The sequence below is a fragment of the Rhinatrema bivittatum genome, chromosome 3 (genome assembly GCF_901001135.1).
Source record: "Rhinatrema bivittatum chromosome 3, aRhiBiv1.1, whole genome shotgun sequence".
In the NCBI taxonomy this organism is placed as follows: Eukaryota; Metazoa; Chordata; class Amphibia; order Gymnophiona; family Rhinatrematidae; genus Rhinatrema; species Rhinatrema bivittatum.
Window position 1 is genome coordinate 90592029 of NC_042617.1, and position 19125 is coordinate 90611153.

Sequence of the window (19125 nt, forward strand, 5' to 3'; positions counted from 1 at the left end):
CCAGGCTCAACCATCAGTTCAGGCTGCTGATGGCAACTTCCGGCAGTGGCAAAAGGGCTTGAAACTCCTGAGACACTGGCTTCCACCGGGAGAGTAACGCTCTCTGCAAAGGTCGCATATGTGCAAAAGCCCAGGGAACTAAGTATATAGTTGAAGCCATGGAGCCCAGGACCTGGAGATAATCCCATGCTGTGAGGAGAGGAAGGCCAGGGAGGTGCTGTATCTGAGAGATAGCGCCCGAGCGCGGTCTTGACAAAGGAAAAAACTTTGCCCAAATTGGTATCAAACCGTGCTACCAAGAAGTCGAGCATCAGAGGGAGAAAGGGTGCTTTTGGCAAAATTGACCACCCATCCTAGAGAGCGGAGGAGGTGCAAGACTCTGTTCAACACTCGCTGGCAAAGATCCAAGGACTTCGCTCGAATGAGCCAGTCGTCGAGGTAGGGGTAGACTAGGGATACCCTCCTTCTGTAGAGCCTCCGCTACCACCACCATGACCTTGGTGAAGGTGCGGGGAGCGGTCGCCAGACCGAATGGTAGGGCCTGAAATTGGAAATGCTGACCTAGGATCTTGAAGCGAAGGAAGCGCTAATGCTCCTTGAGGATGGGAATGTGTAGATAAGCCTCTGTGAGGTCCAAGGAGGCTAGAAATTCCCCCGATGTACTGTTGCTATGACAGAGCGTAGAGTTGCCATCCTGAAGTGTGGCACCTCGAGGGCTTTGTTGACCATCTTGAGATCCAAAATCGGACAGAATGAGCCTTCTTTCTTGGGAACTACGAAGTAGACGGAATAACGACTTAATTCATATTCTGTCGGGGGCACCGGGAGGATAGCCTCCAAGTCCAGGAGCCTGTTGAGCGTCTGACGTACTATCCGTTGCTTCATGATTGGGCCGCAAACGCTAAGGCGTAACCGTGCCTTAGAATATCCAGAACCCATTGGTCTGATGTGATCTTGACTCACTCCTCACAGAAAAGGGAGAGATGCCCTCCTATTCTGGGTGTCGAGGAGTGGGCCAGCAGACCTTCATGGAAGCAGCCCCTTGGAAAAGGTTATCTCGAGATGGTCTTCGTCCCCGAAAGGAATGGGACCTCGACTGCGACCGTGAGGAAGATGGCCTTTGTGAGGCCGGTCTTGTCTGACGAAAATGCCACTGTCCCCAGAAACGACTTCTAGTGGAGTTGAACGTTCTGGAGACCCGTGGACAATCCTCCAGTAGTTTTGTGCACCTTATTCTCCCCCAGGGATTTGATGATCTGCTCCAGATCCTCAACAAACAGTAATTTGCCCTTGAATGGTAGAGACCCTAGCTGAGACTTGGAAGAAGAATCTGCCGACCAGTTCCGAAGCCAGAGGAGACATCTAGCAGAGACTGCTGACACCATTGATCTGGCCAGCACACAGAGGAGATCATACAGAGCATCAGCTCCATAAGCTATTACCGCTTCCAGGCGCTCTGCCTGTTGCGCTTTGTCCTGTGGCAGATCCTGAGCACTGAGCAGTTGTTGAACCAATCTGAGACTTGCACGTTGCATGAGGAAGCTACAAACTGTAGCTCTAACTCCTAAGGCAGATACCTCAAAAATTCTCTTGAGGTAGACTTCGAGCTACCTCAAGGCTCCCCCTGTCACCGGAATGGTAGTCCTTTTTGTGACCGACACGGACGCATCCACCTTGGGGACCTTGAGGAACTCAAGGAACTCCTCCGGGAGAGGGTAGAGCTTGTCCATAGCCCTGACTACCCTCAGAGTAGCTTCTGGGGAATCCCATTCTCTGGACAACAAGTGTAGAAGCATAAGATGAAAAGGAAAAGTTTTCGTTGGTGGCCGCAGTCCGGCAAGGACGGGGTCCCCCCTTCTTAGTTCCTGCACTGGTGCCTGGCGGATCCAGTGGAGCATCAATATCCAACTCCGCTAGGACATGGGGGATGAGAGGGTCTAACATCCTTCTGAAATAGGCATAAGACCCTAGGGTCATCTCCCTCCATTTGGGTGTAAGAGCTCGGATCATCCTGGTCTGGATCAGGCAATGTAGATAAAATATGATCCTGAGGAGAAGGAGCAGGGATAACTGGATGGGGAACCACCCGCACTCGGGAGGACCCCTGAGGAACCCCCGTGGTATCCAGGGGATCTGCCAACCTGGGCACTTTGGGAGGGGGAGGGCCTGGAACTGGATCCTGTTGCTGGCTTAAACTAGCTAATTAAGCACTGTGAAGTAAGAGAATAAAATCGGCTGAAAAAATTCTGGAGGGAGTAGAACCAGAGGGAGGAATGTCAGGAAGGCCTGCAGGAGTTACTCCTAGATCTGGGGGGTTGACGGGGGTTAAAATTGTAGGAGAGGGTGAAAAGCTGACATCAGAATTTCCATTTGGCTGCGTTGGAGCCGACGGCTCTACCAACAAAATGGCCACCGTTCCCGCGCTAGCCGGGAGCAGGGCCGACCCCCAGTAAGCAGTCACGCGTGACAGCGCGAAATTGACGGTCCAGCTGGCATTGAGGGACACTCCCCGCCGGGGAGGCACCTCGAGCATAGGCCTTTGCGGGAGAGCCGTGTCCCGGGCTCTCCACAGGGACTGCATCGCGAAGATCGCGGCATGGGGGAGGGAGCTAAGCAGCTCAGAAAAAATCACCCCCCGGCGGCTGTCAGGAGCGGGTATGAGACTAGGAAACCTCCTCTCAGAGCAAGAAAAAATCAGCGACCTGAGATTTATTTATTTTTTTTAAACAGAGGAACGTCTCATCTCTGTTAACGCTGCCCCGAGGAACTCGGCATCTCAGGGCAGTGGGTCGTTGGAAAGGAGGGGAGAGGTTGGACCACCAACTTTCACCCCAGTGAGACAGCAAGACAGCAAGACCTGTGAAAAAAAAAGGTACAGAACTAGTTGTAACTGCTATCAGTTCTGCCTGCAAGCTTCAGAGAGATTGAGCACAAGGAAAATAGAAACCCTGTTATCTTTTTTTTTTTAAACTTGATCCATTCAAATTAGAGAGACAAAAGCAGCAAGAAAATTAGAGAGAAGAGAAAACTAATATTCAATCCTCCTAAAAGCTTTACTGGGGAACCGCAGGTTCTGCTACTTTCATTTGCTGAAGACAGAAATACTGAAGGGATGCAGGTTATCAGTGGACACACTTCGAGTTTTTCTCTGTCTCCATCTGCTGGAAGGGAGGCACAACCACTCTCTGGACTGATCCGGGTACGTACAGGGAACTTGTATTTCATTTGCTCTAATTCCTTATCAATCATGATGTTCATTAAGATCAGTCACAGCTGCTACAGGAAATTTCTACACTTAAGAAAGTTAGATTGACAGGAACTAGAGCTAGAGCTAGACTATTCTGCACTATGGACCCAGTTTGGTGGAATGCCCTTTCTTTAGAACTTCGAGCTGAAGATATATTATTAAGATTTTGTAAATTATTAAAGGCTTATTTATTTTCTCTTGCATATGAGAGTAATGATACTTAAGTCCATTTACTAGCTGCTATGCTGTTTGGCAGTAACAATTTTATTTTGTTTTATTGGTTTATGTATTTTAAAAATGATATTGTGATATGATATTTGAATGTGTTTATTTGTTCCCCTCTTAGAAATTTTGATATAGCAGTTACAGTATATAACTCTTATGAATAAATAAGTATTAACATTAAAAACAATGCTACAATAGCAATTCTACCTCACCACTTCAAATTCTTTAGAAATGTAAAAGAAAGAACACAAAACACAAACAGAGTTCTACCTTAATCTTAATAAACAATCTACTGAGGAGAACTGGAGCAGCCCTGAGATGCAGCTTCTAAGGCTGGTGGGAGCGAATCCCTGGCTCCCGCCAGCCCAGGCAAGCAGCACAGAGCAGGTAGGAGCAAAATGCTTGCAGTGCTAAGTGCCTGTCACTTTCTATGTGATGGCAGCTGCCATGGTTAAAACTGTAGTAGAACAGATGCATAATATGGCTTTTTTGCTAGCTTAGAAAAATGGCCATGTTTCCCTGTTACCAAGCAAAAAAAGAATCGAGAAGCAGTAGTTTTTGCTGCTCTAACCCCAACTGATCTGTTAGCTATAGGCCCATTTCTGATTTGATTAAGAAGATCAGTCTAAAACATCACCTTTGGCATTTTTGGCATGTTGAATGGATTCTATTGTTTGCCTCATTACGCCATCTTCTGCTGCTACAACCAATATTACAATGTCTGTAACATGTGCTCCTCTTGCCCGTATAGCGGAAAAGGCAGCATGTCCTGGAGTATCGAGAAACGTGATCTTTTCTCCGGAAGGCAAATGTACTGAGAACAGAGAACAAAAGCCCCACTCATTAAACACACACAGCACCAGATTTTTATGCTATTTTGTATGTGCAGCTATAAATAATGCACTTCTGTTTCTCTGCATTGAACATAGTCGTTACCAAAGACATCAAAAGCATACAAACAGGGCAGAGATGTACTAATGGAAGTTGTACTCCTGGGTACCATCTATGAAAGGGAACAGAAGGGTCTCTATTCAAGAAGCACAAAGATGCTTCACCTCTGACTCTAAATGTACTTTGGGTCCTCAAATAAATACACCCTAAAGGAAGAACTCCAGCACAGGGAATAGCTGTGTGTGATGTTCCTCTGCGCCTATAACCCATACACAGCATCTATCTGGCACTTCGGCTTCTTGAGAGTTGCAATGGAAAGAAAATTAAAGAGGAGATCACTATGGCTCACAGAAGGAGGAGGAGAAAAAAGCAACAGCAACAGAAATAGCATTCAGAAAAAAAGACACAGGAGGAGGAGGACAGACTAAATTACCAGGAGAAACAAGGGAAGCTGGGAAGGGCAATTATCAGACAAAGAAGTATACTACTCAAGCAAAGGCAGGGGGATACAATTTTCTTTAGATACACAGCTGCTGGAAAGTGGAAGTAAGGAGGAGTCTGAGAACTACAGTCTGACCTTGGTAGTGCGTAAATTAACGGAATCGCTGCTAAAATAGTGAATAGTGCAGTTTCTAGAATCCAATGGATTACGAGATTTGAAGTAGCCTGGTTTTACCAGAAGTAGATTTTGTCATATGAATCTAATCAATTTCTTAAAGTGACCAGAAATAGATCAGGGGAGAGCACTAGATGTAGTGTACTTGGATTTCAGTAAGGCCTTTGACACGGTTCTGGATAGGTGACTTATAAACTGGTGCCCTATTATGGGCCCTAAAGTGGCTGACTGGGTTAGAAACTGATTTGAGTGAGAGGCAAAAAAGGACAGTAGCAAATGCAATCTCATAATAAAACATTAAAAGTTACATAAAATCTAACATACAGCCTTCCTCACTAATGGGCAATGATATCATTGCGGGTATCATTTATTCTGTGCATATTCATTGCGGATAACCGGAAAACCCGACTGGCAGTAGTGTCGCCAGAACATGTTTGAGAAGCCCTGAAATAACTCGTTTACACTTTGGTCAGAGTTCCTCTGAGCTGTAACATTTTATAAAAAGCCCCACAACGGACTCTAACTTCCCACGATGAGCCACACATGAAAACGTCCTGCCATACCGTGGAAGGCTCCGATGTGCTGGGTGATGCCTCCTGCTTCCATTGCTGCCACCTGAGTGTGTCTCAGCCGATCCAGTAATGTGGTTTTCCCATGATCTACATGGCCCATTATTGTAACAACTGGAGGCCGCAGGACCAATGAGGCAGCATCTGCTGGGGGCCTAGAATCAAAGAACAGTTTTATTTTGAAAAACTCAAGATTAGGTTTCTAGGTTGGCCCCAAGGCTCACGATAAAGCATTACAGCATAGGACCTGGGCTTGGATACCTCTCCATCAGGACCGGGTGGGGGAGGGTGTATTGCCGAGGTAACATGCTCTATCAAGAATTGTGTGGCCTCTCCCAACCATAAGGCTTTCTGTGGAGAAAAAACTTTAAAGAGCACCTTCAAAGGAAGCTGAGTGCTTGACCTACTCACATCAGTTTTAGGTGCCTTTTCAGTCGAAGTTCGGCACCTATGTTTTGGGCTGAAAATGAGCTTAATTTTAGGTGCCTAAAACAAAAGGCCCCCTAAATTTAGGCCTGCTATTTATTAACCTACACTTGGGAACCTGAGTCACATCCCCAACCTGATCCCCTCCCCTTCCACACACTTTTTAGCTGCCTAAGCCCTTTGAAAATTAACCCCTTACTCTACACAAAACCATAGTTATGGAGATTAATGATTCCTGCACAAAAAAAGCAACCACACCTGAGAGAGCATTAAACTCTTCCTCAGACTACAGGACAGCCCCTTGGTAAAAGCTGCACCAAATATTACCACATGGAAAAGGCTGATCTGCCTCTGCTTCCCCTCCTCTCTGGCAGTCATTTCGGTGGCAGCGGACCACCAGTGTGGAGACACAGTAAGCATGCACTCCCAGTCTCTGGGGCTCCTCCTTCTCCCCCCACCTCCTTGCCTATCTGCAGGTATTCACCATGGGGGAAGAGAGCCAAAGGGACAGGGTGCACGTGGTCACCATATCCCCCACCTTGCTGGCCTACCACTACTCTGGCCATAGCACTAAGCCTCAAGTAATTAAAACAGAAGAGTAGAATATGGAAATGAATCTGAGTTGGGAGGAACTTGGGGAGACAGGGGAAGGAAGAGATAAAGAGGACATCAAGGGAAGAAGTGAGAGGACTCCAAGGGCAGGTGTAGATGAAGAAGGGGAGGAGATGGAAAAGAACTTGTGAGTGTGTGAGGAAGAGATGGAGAGGAACCTTAGGGAATGGGAAGAAGGAAATGGAAAGGAACTTAAGGAGAGAGATAGAGGGAACCTGGAAGGAGAAGACAGTGTCATGCATGAAATTCAGTTGATTTTTCTTTCTATGTATGGCCAGAGTGAAGAGCAGGGCAATTGTTAATCTTGCTTAAACAGGATATAGAACAATTTCTTAAGAAGCAGGACATTGGACAGTAAGTAATCATTTTCATTTCTTTATAAAGTCAGTGATTTATTTATACTATCTGAACACATTGGCCAGGCATTACTGACACAGTGTGAACTGACTCTTCAGTCTGCACTTTTTCATTTCAACATTTGGTAAGGCAATGATTCAGCCGAATACGAGAAAACCCTTCTAGAATTTTCCCCTCCCTGGACATTTATAAACCAAAGCCCAGATCTCTGCTATGGTGGCAGGTTCCATGAAAATGTCTTAACCGCGCTTGGAGGGTAAAAAGTAGGTGATTTTTTCATAAAGTGCACACTTTTGCCTGCACATGGCATAAGCAGGTTGGTATGAGGGAGTAAACTACCTGTGTGTACTTGAATTTTCAATTGTACCATGTAGTTTCCCCACGACTAAGCAATCCACAGAAACAGCAGGTTGTGTAAAGTCTCTGGGTCCTTAACTTACACGGCCACAAAGGCAGCTGTACACATTGCCGTTGGCGAAAACAGGCCCTTACTGGATCTTGCAGTTCTTTATTATACATACACTGCAAGCCCAGAGGGAAAACAAATAATCGAAACACACATTGCCTGTTCTGTATAAGAACATGATTTTCCATAACCAATGTAAATCATTTGCAGCCACATGTTCTGTATAAATATCTCACTTTCTCTCCCCCAAGAATGGAAAGGAGCTGTGTACCTTTTAACAGCATCTTTATTTTCTCTGACTCTCTCTTCTTTCAATTTTGCCCACTTGAACTTCATTCCGGATTTCTTTATAACGTCCTTAATACATGCGTCGCTCAGGACTGAATTCGATTCCAATGACTCGAGATCAACATCTGTGTGCAGCAAAGCTTCATACACGTGATCTAATGAGAAATACAGGAAAGACTTGGGATTAAGGCTCTCAGTTTGAAGGGATTGCTGGATACATCTTCCGATTTTTAACTGTGGTACATGCAATGGTTTTCACCCCGCAACCCCAGCCCCGGCAATCTAGTGACCATCAATGCCGTTTTAACCAGCATACATCATTCAAACTGTGCAGAGTCCGCCACTGGCCTGCCCTCTCTCCCCTCCTCCCCAACCTAAACGGAACCAAGTTTAAGTGACTAGGTTCCACATTAGGAGCCTCCATGCAGGAAAAGGATCTGGGTGTCATCATTTATAATATGTTGAAATCTTCTGCTCAGTGTGCAGCAGCAGCCAAGAAAGCAAATAGAATACTAGGAATTATTAGGAAACAAATAAGACAATAAAACAGAATGCGGGACCTCATCTTGACTATTGTTTGCAGTTCTGGTCACCACATCTCAAAAAAAGATGTAGCAGAATTAGAAAAGGTACAGAAAAGGGCAACCAAAATGATAAGAAGGGATGGAACGATTCCCCTAAGAAGAGATAGCTGAGAGGAGAGATGATACAGGTATATAAAATTATGAATTGAGTAGAACTAGTAAACGTTAAATCGATTGTTTACTTTTTCAAAGAGCACAAAGACCAGGGGACACACAATGAAGTTTAAAACTTCATTTAAAGCTAATAAGAGAAATTTTTTTTTATTCAACACATAATTAAGTTTAGAATTCATTGCCAGAGGATGTGGTGAAAGTTATTCGTATAGCTGTATTTAAAAAAGGTTTGGACAAGTTCCTGGAGGAAAAGTCCATTAACCATTAAGATAGATTTGCAGAAATCCACTGCTTATTCTTGAGATAAGCAGCTTTATCTACTGCCAAATACTTGTGACCGGGATTGGCCACTGTTGGAAACAGAATACTGGGCTTGATAGACCTTTGGGGTCTGACCCAGTATGGCAAGATGTTCTTAGAAGAAGGGCTTTCTACTCCAGTAGAGTCACCTTGAAGCAGACAGCTATAGAACGAAGCAAGCCATGCCTTTTTTTTAACCATCTTTTGTCAGATTTTGCCTTAAACTTGTACAGTCCAATTTCGCTCATTAGCGATGACATCCACTGGGTCTCATATCTAAAAAAAGCATTAGTACGTTACTCTCATTTTTATTGCTGTGCACCATTTCATAATAAAGCACTTGTAAAGTATAATGTACCATTTCCATGATTATTGCTTTGACCTACACTTGAGATTCTAGCCTCACATACGGGAGAATACAGTAAACCTCACGGGAGAGCCGGCGAACACCCGCTCTCCCGATGTGCGCCCAGGCCACTCTCCTGGGCGTGTGATTCACTAAGCCAAGGCATGCAAATTAGGGCCCGTGATAAAAAGGAGGCGCTAGGGACACTAGTGCGTTCCTAGCGCCTCCTTATTGACAGAAGCGGCAGCTGTCAGCCGGCAAAATTGAGCGTCCGTTTTCTGGGCCGCGGGCAGATTTTTTATTTTTATTTTTTTTTCTTTGGGGCCTCCGACTTAATATCACAATAATATTAAGTCGGAGGGTGTACAGAAAAGCAGTTTTTTCTGCTTTTCTATACACTTTCCCGGTGCTGGCTGCACATTTTACTTTCTGTATCGCGCGGGACCCTAGCAATCTACAAGCAGCTGAAAGGCTCTGGTTGACAACGTCCATTCTCCTGGATCCAGAGTTCCCCAGTTACTGGCCAGCTTTTCCAGTTCGCTTCCGAATAGGAGGGATCCCTTAAAGGGCATCTTTGTAAGGTTTGCCTTAGAGGTCACGTCCACTGACCAATTCCGCAGCCATAGTTGTCTTCTGTCACTACCACTAGGCCACTCCTCTGGCCGAGGTACGACTAGGTCAGAGCTAAAAAGGCAGCAGTGGGCTCCATAACCTCTCCTGAAGGCGCTCCGGAGTTATCTGCCTCTCGAGAGAGAAGCAGGCACAAGCGCGCCACCTGGGCACAACAGGAAGCAATCTGCAGTGTTATTGCTGTCGCGTCAGATGCTCGTTTAAGGATGGACTCTAGCTGCCTATCATGAGCATCCTTTAAGGCTGTTCCTCCCTCCACTGGGATAGTTGTTCCTTTTGAAACAGCACAGATCAGGGCGTTCACTTTGGGGAAACGCAGGCATTCTCTGGCCGCCGGATCCAGGGGGTACAGAGCTTCCAATGCAGTCATCTTTAAAGCTGGCTTCGGGGGCGTCCCATTCCAGGTCAATGCTTCCAGCATTGGAAAATAGCAAGAGGCTTTCCATAGAGATACCAGGATGGGTTTCTTCTTTGGTTCCTTCTTAGGGTCCATGCCAGGAACTCCAAGAGTCTTCAAGGACTGGGAAAACAGGGCTGGCAATTCATCTCTATGGAAAAACCACAACATGGTCCAATATGGCTCTAAGCCTGGAGGGATTTCCCCATCCTCCAATGAGTCTGCATTCCCATTCATCATCCGTGGTGCCTGGGTCCCTGTCTGGGATACCCTTGGTGAGATGAGGCATGTCTCGAGGCATGCTGATAGGGCTGAGAGAGTGAGGCCTTCCCGGCTGGGGTTCGGTCCAAACAGGGGCAGAAGAGTCAAATTGCGCCTGTATGAAGGCCTTGGAAAAATTCCACCCAAGAAAAGGCCGCTGGGGCCGTACCTATCCCTGGAGGAACAGGGGTAGGTGCCGCTGAATTGCCCTCTTCCAAGGGAGACCCAGCCTTGGGATTACTCAGATCCGGGGTGCTACCGGATAAGATCGTGGCAGACCCATCTTCTGAAAGGGAGGAGCCTGGCTTGGAGAAGTTCTGGAAGTCCCGCTCGCAGAACACTTTCACCAAAAGATGGGGAACCATACCTCCCACATCCAGACGATAGTGTCTTGCAAAAGTATGAAGCAACTTCCAAGTCGCTGCTCTGCAAATCTCCTGTGGAGAAACAAGCAGAGCCTCTGTGCACAAGGCCGCCTGAGAACGCGTAGAATGAGCACACAATCCCTCCAGAACCGGATAAACATGAATAATGTAAGTGGAACCAATGGCCTCCTTAAGCCAATGAGCAATAGTAGCCTTAAAAGCCTGAAAGCCCCTCTTTTTCCACAGAACAAAAAGGTGAGCTGACCTCCTGAAGACATTCGTTACTTTTAGATACCTCAACAAATCTCTTCTTACATCCAACAACTTGAGCTCCCTTGCATGAGGAGTGGACACGTCCACCATAGGAAAGGCAGGAAGCTCCATTGTCTGATTCACATGAAATGCCGAAACCACTTTTGGTAAAAAGGAAGATATTGTCCTCAATAAGACCCCTGAATTTGAAGTAATGGGTCATGACAAGACAGAGCCTGCAACTCAGAAATCCTCCTAGCTGAACATATGGCTACCAGAAAACAACCTTAAGAATAAAGTCCTTCAGCGCTGCTCAATTGAGTGATTCAAAAAGGAGCCTCACAAACTCCTGAGGACAAGATTAAGATTCCAGGAGGGACAAACCTGCTGAAGTGGAGTACACAAATTCTTTGTTCCCCTAAGGAACCAAAGAACGTTCGGATGTGCAGAAATAGAGGACCCACCTATTTTGCCACGAAGACAACCCAGGGCTGCCACATAAACTTTAAGGGAGCTGAGAGACAAGCCTTTGGTGAAACCTTCTTGTAGGAAGGACAAAATGTCAGAGACCGAAGAGCTAAGAGGGCGAACGATTTAGCGGAGCACCAGGACTAAAAAACCTTCCATACCCGTACGTAGGAAATATTAGTAGACTTTCTCCTGGCTTGCAGCAACACAGTAATGACTGCCTCTGGATAACCCCCCTGTCCCAAATGCTGCCTCTCAAAAGCCATGCCATTAGACAAAAGTGAGCAGCCTGGTCTGAAAATATGGGTCCCTGATGCAGAAGACCTGCCAGATGACGGAAATGAATCAGCCCGTCCACAGCCAAGCTGACCAGATCTGCAAGCCACGATGCCACGGCCATTCCGGTACCACCAAGACCACTTCTCCCTGATGCTTTTCTATGTGACACAACACCTTGTCCACGAGCGGCCAGGGAGGAAAAGACAAAGTAGAACCCCCCTCCCCCCTGTGGCCAAGGCAGTAACAGATCATTGATGTCCTTGGCCCCGTGTTCTTGCCTCAGACTGAAAAATCGAAAGGTCTTGGCCATTCAGACAAGTTGCCATTGAATGTTTTCGACCCCGGCTATGTGGGATGCGACTATTTGCTCCAGGTGCTGCTCTGCCCAAAGAACTAACTCTTGTGCCTCCCGGGCTACTGCTTGACTCTTGGTTCCGCCCTGATGATTGATATAAGCCACATTGACTGACCTCTCACTAATGATAGAAATTCCTGCAAGGCTAAGCAGAGTGCTCTAGTCTCTAGCCGGTTGATAGATCACGCAGACTCTTTCATGGCCCAGCCACCCTGAGCTGACTGGTGCTCCAACCAGAGAGACTGGCATCGGTAGTAACTACCACCCAATCTGGGACTTCTGAGGTACACAGTCTGGATAAGATTGGAAGTTAGAAGCAATCAGGAAAGGCTCTCCTGTACGACGCCCTCGAGTGGTAACGGAAGTTGAAACTCCTCAGAGATCAGGTTCCACCGAGTCAAAAGCGCTCTCTGCAACAGTCTCATGGGAGCAAAAGTCCACAGCACTAAATCTAGGGTCAAGGCCATAGAGCCCAGAACTTACATATAATGCCATACCTTGGGCACCTGTAACTGCAACAACTGCCAAATCTGCCCCTGCAGCTTCAGCACGCGCTCCTCTGAGAGATACACCTTTGCTGACTAAAGTGTCAAACCTAGCCCCCAGATACTCCAAGGATTGCGTCGGTAAGAGGCGACTCTTCGACACCTTCACCACCCAACCTAGCGACTGTAAGACGTCGAAAACCTTTTGAACTGATTGGCGACAAAGAACCTCCAACTTCACCCTGATAAGCCAGTCGCCCAGATATGGATGTACCGATATCCCTTCCTTCCGAAGTGCTGCTGCCACCACCATCAACCTTGATGAAGGTGCACTGCGCTGTGGCTAATCTGAAAGAAAGGGCCTGAAATTGAAAATGTTGCCCCAGAATCATGAATCGCAGAAAACGCTGTGAGTCCTGATGAATGGGGACGTGTAAATAGGCCTCTATTAGATCCAGATGCGCCAGAAACTCTCCTTTGCGAACCACTGCCATCACTGACCTTAAGGTTTCCACCCGGAAATGCAGAACTTTTAGTGCTGCATTCACTTTCTTTAAATCTAAAATTGAGCGGAAAGTCCCTCCTTCTTTGGGACCACAAAGTAAATGGAATATCTTCCCCTGCGAACCTCTTTGCAGGGAACTGGAATCACCACCCTCAGGCAACGTAGCCAGTCCAGCGTCTCTCAAACCACTACTTGTTTGTCCAAGCAGCCGCATGTAGAAACTAGAAACAAATCACGGACGATCGAGCAAATTATAAAGCATAGCCATCCTTTACCATGCTGAGAACCCACTGGTCTTGAGTAATTCTGGCCCACTCCTCGTAAAACCGCGACAGGCGATCATCTATAATAGGATCGATGGAGTGGACCAACATCGCCTCATTGCGAGGACTTAAGCCTGGATGCACTTCCCCCCCAAGCAGCATCCCGGAATGGCCTCTGTACACCCTGAAAGGATTGACCCCAGGACTGCCCCCAAAGGGGAAACTGCCTTTGAGGCCCTGCCACAGCTTTTGCTGGACGAGTCCTATCTACACGAAAATGGGAACGCACCTGAAAAAAACTCTTGCCCTTAGGCTTATCCTCTGGCAAAAGACTGCATCAACTGCTCGAGGTCCTCACCAAATAAGAGTTGACCCTTGAAAGGCAGTGAGCCTAACTGCACCTTGGAGGAGATACCCGCCACCCAGTTATGCAGCCACAGCAACCTTCTGGCAGAGACCGAGGACGTCATAATCCGAGATTACGTATGAACCAAATCATACAAAGCATCCGCTCCATAAGCAAGGGCCGCCTCAACTTGCTCAGCCCTGTCTGCCTCCTTGCCCAACTTCAGCAGGCTTTCTTGCATCTGCTGCACCCAGCGGAGACAAGCATGTTGCAAAAAGCTAGAACAAATAGCAGCATGCAATCCCAGGGCCGAGACCTCAAATATCCTAATATTCTCTTGAGGTGCACCTCCAACTTATGAACCTGGACGTCCTTCAATGCCGCAGAGCCTACGACAGGGATAGTCACCCTCTTAGTAGAAACTGCAGCATCGACCTTAGGGAGGGCAAAAAATTCCAATGCCTGTTCAGGTAATGGATACAGCTTTGCCATGGCCCTTCCCACCTTTAACCCAGAATCGGGAGCTCCCCATTCTGCTTCCACTAGCTTCTTTACTGACTTGTGATAAGGGAAGGCTGTCGGGGATCCCCGCATCCCACCCAGGACCGAATCCGCCCCTTCCCAATCAGAGCCCTCCTGGGGGATCTTAACCCCATAGAATCTAAAAGCCAGAGGTAGCAAGGTATCAAGCTCTTCTCTTCTAAAAAGTCGTACTACTTTCGGGGACTGGGATTAATAGATCATCCCCTTGACCCGCACCTCCAGTCACCAGATCTACCGGACCATCCAGATCAGGAGCTTCCTCTGCCCCTACAGAAGTCTTGCTAGACTCATCGGACTCATCTTCCCCTGGGCCAGAACCCGAGGGGGGGAGCCAGCAACTTCTAGATTGGGGAAACCCGTTGTCTCCCCAAACGATTTGTTTTTGACCTAATGTACACCCCTTAGTTGGCTGGGCTGGCCGGGACTGCGAATCCCTAGCCGCACAAGCTGCTTGGCCAGATAAGCCTCATGCAGCAGCAGCACAAAATCTGTAGATAAAGGCCTTAATGCTCCAGACTCCGCAGGGAAGGAGCCAGAAACTGACAACATGGGGCCCCCTCCCCTGATCGTGCCCGAAAACTGAACGGGCTGGAGGCAAGAATAGGGGAGCATTCCTCTTCCCCCACCCCGGTGGCATGGGATTGGTCGAAAGCGAATCCAAGATGGCCACCATTCCCACACTGATCGGGAAAGGATCAGTACCTTGGCCAGAGCCCCGGAGTGAAGCCAAAGGAGAAGCGGGGTACTTCCGACACTGTTTCATGGCTGCAGGGTGCTCTGATGAGCCCTCCCCGCTCTCGGAACACCTGGCGCACAGCCAGAGCAGACTAAGCCGCGATTACATCGAGCCGCACACATGGCATGTCGAGCCGCGGCCCATCGCAAACGGGGAGAAGCTGACTGACACACAAGTAGGAGAAATCCAAAACCAAATAAACCACTTCACTTCAGCCGCCTTAAACCCTGTGAAGGAAACCACCCGCACAGCCGAGCCATGCAACTGCCTTCAGTTCTTTCCCTTTTTTTTAAACTTTAAACTATCTGAAGCCACAAAGCCTACAAAAAGAATAGACTGCCTGAGACCAAAAGGATATTTGGAGCTGCTGTCGCCTGAGCGGCCTCATGAAGGGGAGGGATCTGGACCACCAGATTACAACCCCAGGCGCATGGTACGAGCACACACAAGGGTCACCAACCCCCCCCCCTCGCCCACCTCAACTGGACAGGGAAGAAACCCACAGGATTCAAAAACCCCCGGGAGGAAGGCACAAAAAGAAAAAAAATTGCCCAGACCGCAGAACTACAGGTTTTGCACCCATCTACCATCTGATGGAGACAAAGAAATACTGAGGAACTGCAGGTAGCACATGTTGTTAAGTAGCAGTGTCAGTAAAACTTTTTCTGTCTCCATCTGCTGGAAGGGAGGCAAACCCAGGAATCTGGACCGATCTGGGTACATACAGGGAACAACCTTTCAACAACTCACTGCAGGAGGCAACAGAGTTTCATGCTGGTCCTGTTTAGGAAGCAGAACCTCAGAGATTCATGGGGGCAGGTTAAAGGGGTAAATGCAGGAACTGCCCTTGCCTGTGGTGTGGTGTCCAAGCCAAAACTGTGGTAGGTGCTTCTGGAAAGCAGCAGATGTTGCTTCATGGCACCACTACACTCAGGGAGGGGATGTGGACCAAGGGTGTCCCCCCTCATAATGGCTGGTGGCATGTTGTCAATAGCTGACTTGGATGAAGCTGTTGCAGGATGGCTCCCAGGAAGGAAAGTTAGCCAAGGGCCCAGGCCTGAAAAAGATGACCCAGTGGTCCTATGGCAGGTAGGAATGAAACAGGTCTAGCTGGCCCCAAAGTAGATTAGTAGAGGATGGTTGTGAGCATGGGATCTACTTAGTGTTTGGGTACTTACCGGGTACTTGTAGTCTGGATTGGCCACTGTTGGAAACAGGATGCTGGGCTGGATGGACCCATGATCTGACCCAGTATGGCATTTCTTATGTTCTTATATGGTGTAATTGGGGATTTATTTGTAAAACATTTTAATAAATTCGTGGTCCTGCTTTATACCATTAATATATGTCTGTGCAATAGTATGTTACTGCTGGGCTTGGAGCTAGTTGGCTGGGATGGCGTGGATGGTATTTTCCAGGCTTACCTAGGTCCTTATTCATAGCAACTGCAAGATCCTTCACTGTCATTTTGAGCCATATCTCAACTTCCTGCTTTTCCTGTTTAGGTTTTATTGGAGATAATTTCTGTTTCTTTGGTCCTTTTCCCTACAGAAGACAAACACATACAATGCAAAGAATTAGAACAGAAAAAGTGACACTGGAGAAGATGCTGTCCTGTGAAGCAGATTTTAAACCATTTTCTTTTACTAAACATTACTGCAGGGAATGAGAGCAGTCTGGCTGCAGATCCTGAAATGTGCCTGACTCACAAATGGAAGTACAGCATCACATGCCTCGGAATGGGGTGAGCCATAGGTGCCATGGCCCAATCAAATTCTGGCCCTTGCCATGGAATCTCTGAGGGAGATATGGGACTGGGTCAGGCAGGCAGCAACTATTAGGTGGGCAGGAAGAGAGCAGCGGTGAAAAAGCCACATAGGAAAATTGATTCTTACCTGCTAATTTTTGTTCCTGGAATACCACAGATCAGTCCAGACTCCTAGGTTTTGTCCCGCTGCCAGCACATGGAGGCAGAGAAAAAAAAAAAAGTTTCACTGATGCTGCCTATAACCTAGTGTGCCACCTGTAGTCTCACAGTATTGACCTTTACCCAAGCCAAGATTAAACCAAAAACAGTAATATTTAAAACTGCAACCCGGCCCCCCCCCCTCAACAATCAGGGGAAAAGGTTAAACCTCCAAGATGGAAAGCAGAAATCCTCTCCAACAGTTACCAAAGAGAACATTATTGAATCCCTCAACGACTCTGCATTGTAGATTAGATATCAGTGCGAGATGACGCCACTCCTCCAACAGGTGGGGCTCTGGACTGATCTGTGGTATTACAGGAATGAAAATTAGCAGGAAAGAACCAATTTTCCTTTCCTGTTCATACCCAGATCTGTGCAGACTCCCGGGATGTACCCAAGCTTCTTTAAGAACATAAAAGACTTGCCATACTGGGGCAGACCAAAGGTCCATCAAACCTAGCATCCTGTTTCCAACAGTGGCCAATCCAAGTCACAAATCCCTGGCAAGTGCCCAATCATTAAATAGATCTCAAGCTACTATTGCTTATTAATTAATAGCAGTTTATGGATTTTTTCCTCTAGGAACTTATCCAAACCTTTTTTAAACCCATTTACACTAACTGCTGTAATCACATCCTCTGGCAATTAATTCCAGAGCTTATCTATGGGATGAGTGAAAAAGAATTCTTCAATTTGTTTTAAATAAGTTACTTGCTAATTTAATGGAGTGCCCCATAGTCCTATTACCTGAGAGAGTAAATAACTGATGTATATTATTAACCTGTTCAAGTCCTTTCATGATTTTGTAGACCTCTATCATATCCCCCATTAGTCGTCTTCTCCAAGCTGAACAGCCCTAACTTCTTTAGCCTTTCCTCATATGGGAGCCGTTCCAGTCCCTTATTTTGGTCACCGTTCTCTGCACTTTCTCCAGTGCAACTATATCTTTGAGATGTAGCGACCAGAATTTCGCACAGTATTCAAGGTGTGGTCTCAGAGGCATTATGACATCCACCATTTTATTTGCCATTCCCTTCCTAATAATTCCTAACATTCTGTTAGCTTTTTTGGCCACCACAGCACACTGAGCCGATGATTTCAATGTATTATCCACTATGACGCCTAGATTTCATTCCTGGGTGGTAACTCCTAAGATAGAACCTAATTGTCAGGTCGATACAGTTATGCCGCGTTAGAAAGAGTGCAGCAGTGCCGGGCGCACCCTCGTTCCCCGCACGCACAGTTCTCTTCACCTACCGCTCGATACTCTCTTCAAATTGCATGCAAATGCATGCCGCGTCTGCGAAGCGTTAGGCAAGCGTTAGGCCCACGCAACCCATTTTACTGTATAGGCGCTAATACAGCGCCTATACAGTAACTTGGGTGCGCTGGTACCTGTCATTTCAAATGTCATTTCAAATGACAGGCACCAGGAAGTGGATGGTTCCCCCCCTCCCGAAGCAAGGCGCAGGGCGAAAATTAAAAAGGGAATAAAGTGTAAAAAATGGGGGTAAAACCAAAGGGAGTAAAGTGTAAAAAACCATGGACAACCTCCATATTAACATTGCAGCGTAAGTTGTTTATATATATGTATAAATACCTGTCACTTTCCAAATCCCCCAGGCGTGCGGTCATCGAGGCGGCGGCGCCCGTTCATCCAGGCGGCGGCAGCGGTGGGAGCCGGCGGGCGGGCGCGCGTTGGATCCAGGCAGTGGTGGGAGCCGGCGGGCGGGTGCGCGTTGGATCCAGGCGGCGGCAGGAGCCGGCGGGCGCACGTTCGATCCAGGCGGCGGTGGGAGCCGGTTGGGCGCGTGTTCGATCCAGGGCCGGAGCGGGCGGGTGGGGCGCGCATTCATCCAGCGGCTTTCGCCGCTGGCTCCCTCTGCCTGGATGAATGCACGCCCACCCGCCTGCTCCGGCCTGGATCGAACACGCGCCCACCCGCCCGCCGGCTCCCGCCTCGATGACCGAATGCCTGGGGGATTCGGAAAGTGACAGGTATTTATACATATATATATATAAACAACTTACGCTGCAATGTTAATATGGAGGTCGTCCATGGTTTTTTACACTTTACTCCCTTTGGTTTTACCCCCATTTTTTGCACTTTATTCCCGTTTTAATTTTCGAACACCACACTAACACCAAGTAGAGGGTAGGCGGTAAACTAACAGGTTAAGGACGCGGCAAAATAGCGGGTTACAAAGGAGATAATCTGAGCGCGCGTCACAGTATCGGAGGGGAATAGCTAATTCCTTCATTATACAGCTAATTCATTCATTTACATATC

At 47.5% G+C, this 19125-nt stretch overlaps 1 protein-coding gene across 4 annotated transcripts in view; it reads right to left on the reverse strand.

Moving 5' to 3' along the window:
* Nucleotides 1-19125, reverse strand: part of MTIF2 (mitochondrial translational initiation factor 2) — a 68315-nt gene that overhangs the window by 31008 nt on the left and 18182 nt on the right. For all 4 annotated transcript variants that reach the window (XM_029593455.1, XM_029593454.1, XM_029593453.1 and 1 more), the window contains 4 exons: nucleotides 16291-16411; nucleotides 7621-7792; nucleotides 5543-5703; nucleotides 4110-4286 (listed from right to left, as the gene is read on the reverse strand). In XM_029593455.1, coding sequence (XP_029449315.1) covers nucleotides 4110-4286; nucleotides 5543-5703; nucleotides 7621-7792; nucleotides 16291-16411 — 631 coding nt within the window. The remainder of the gene's footprint in view (nucleotides 1-4109; nucleotides 4287-5542; nucleotides 5704-7620; nucleotides 7793-16290; nucleotides 16412-19125) is intronic.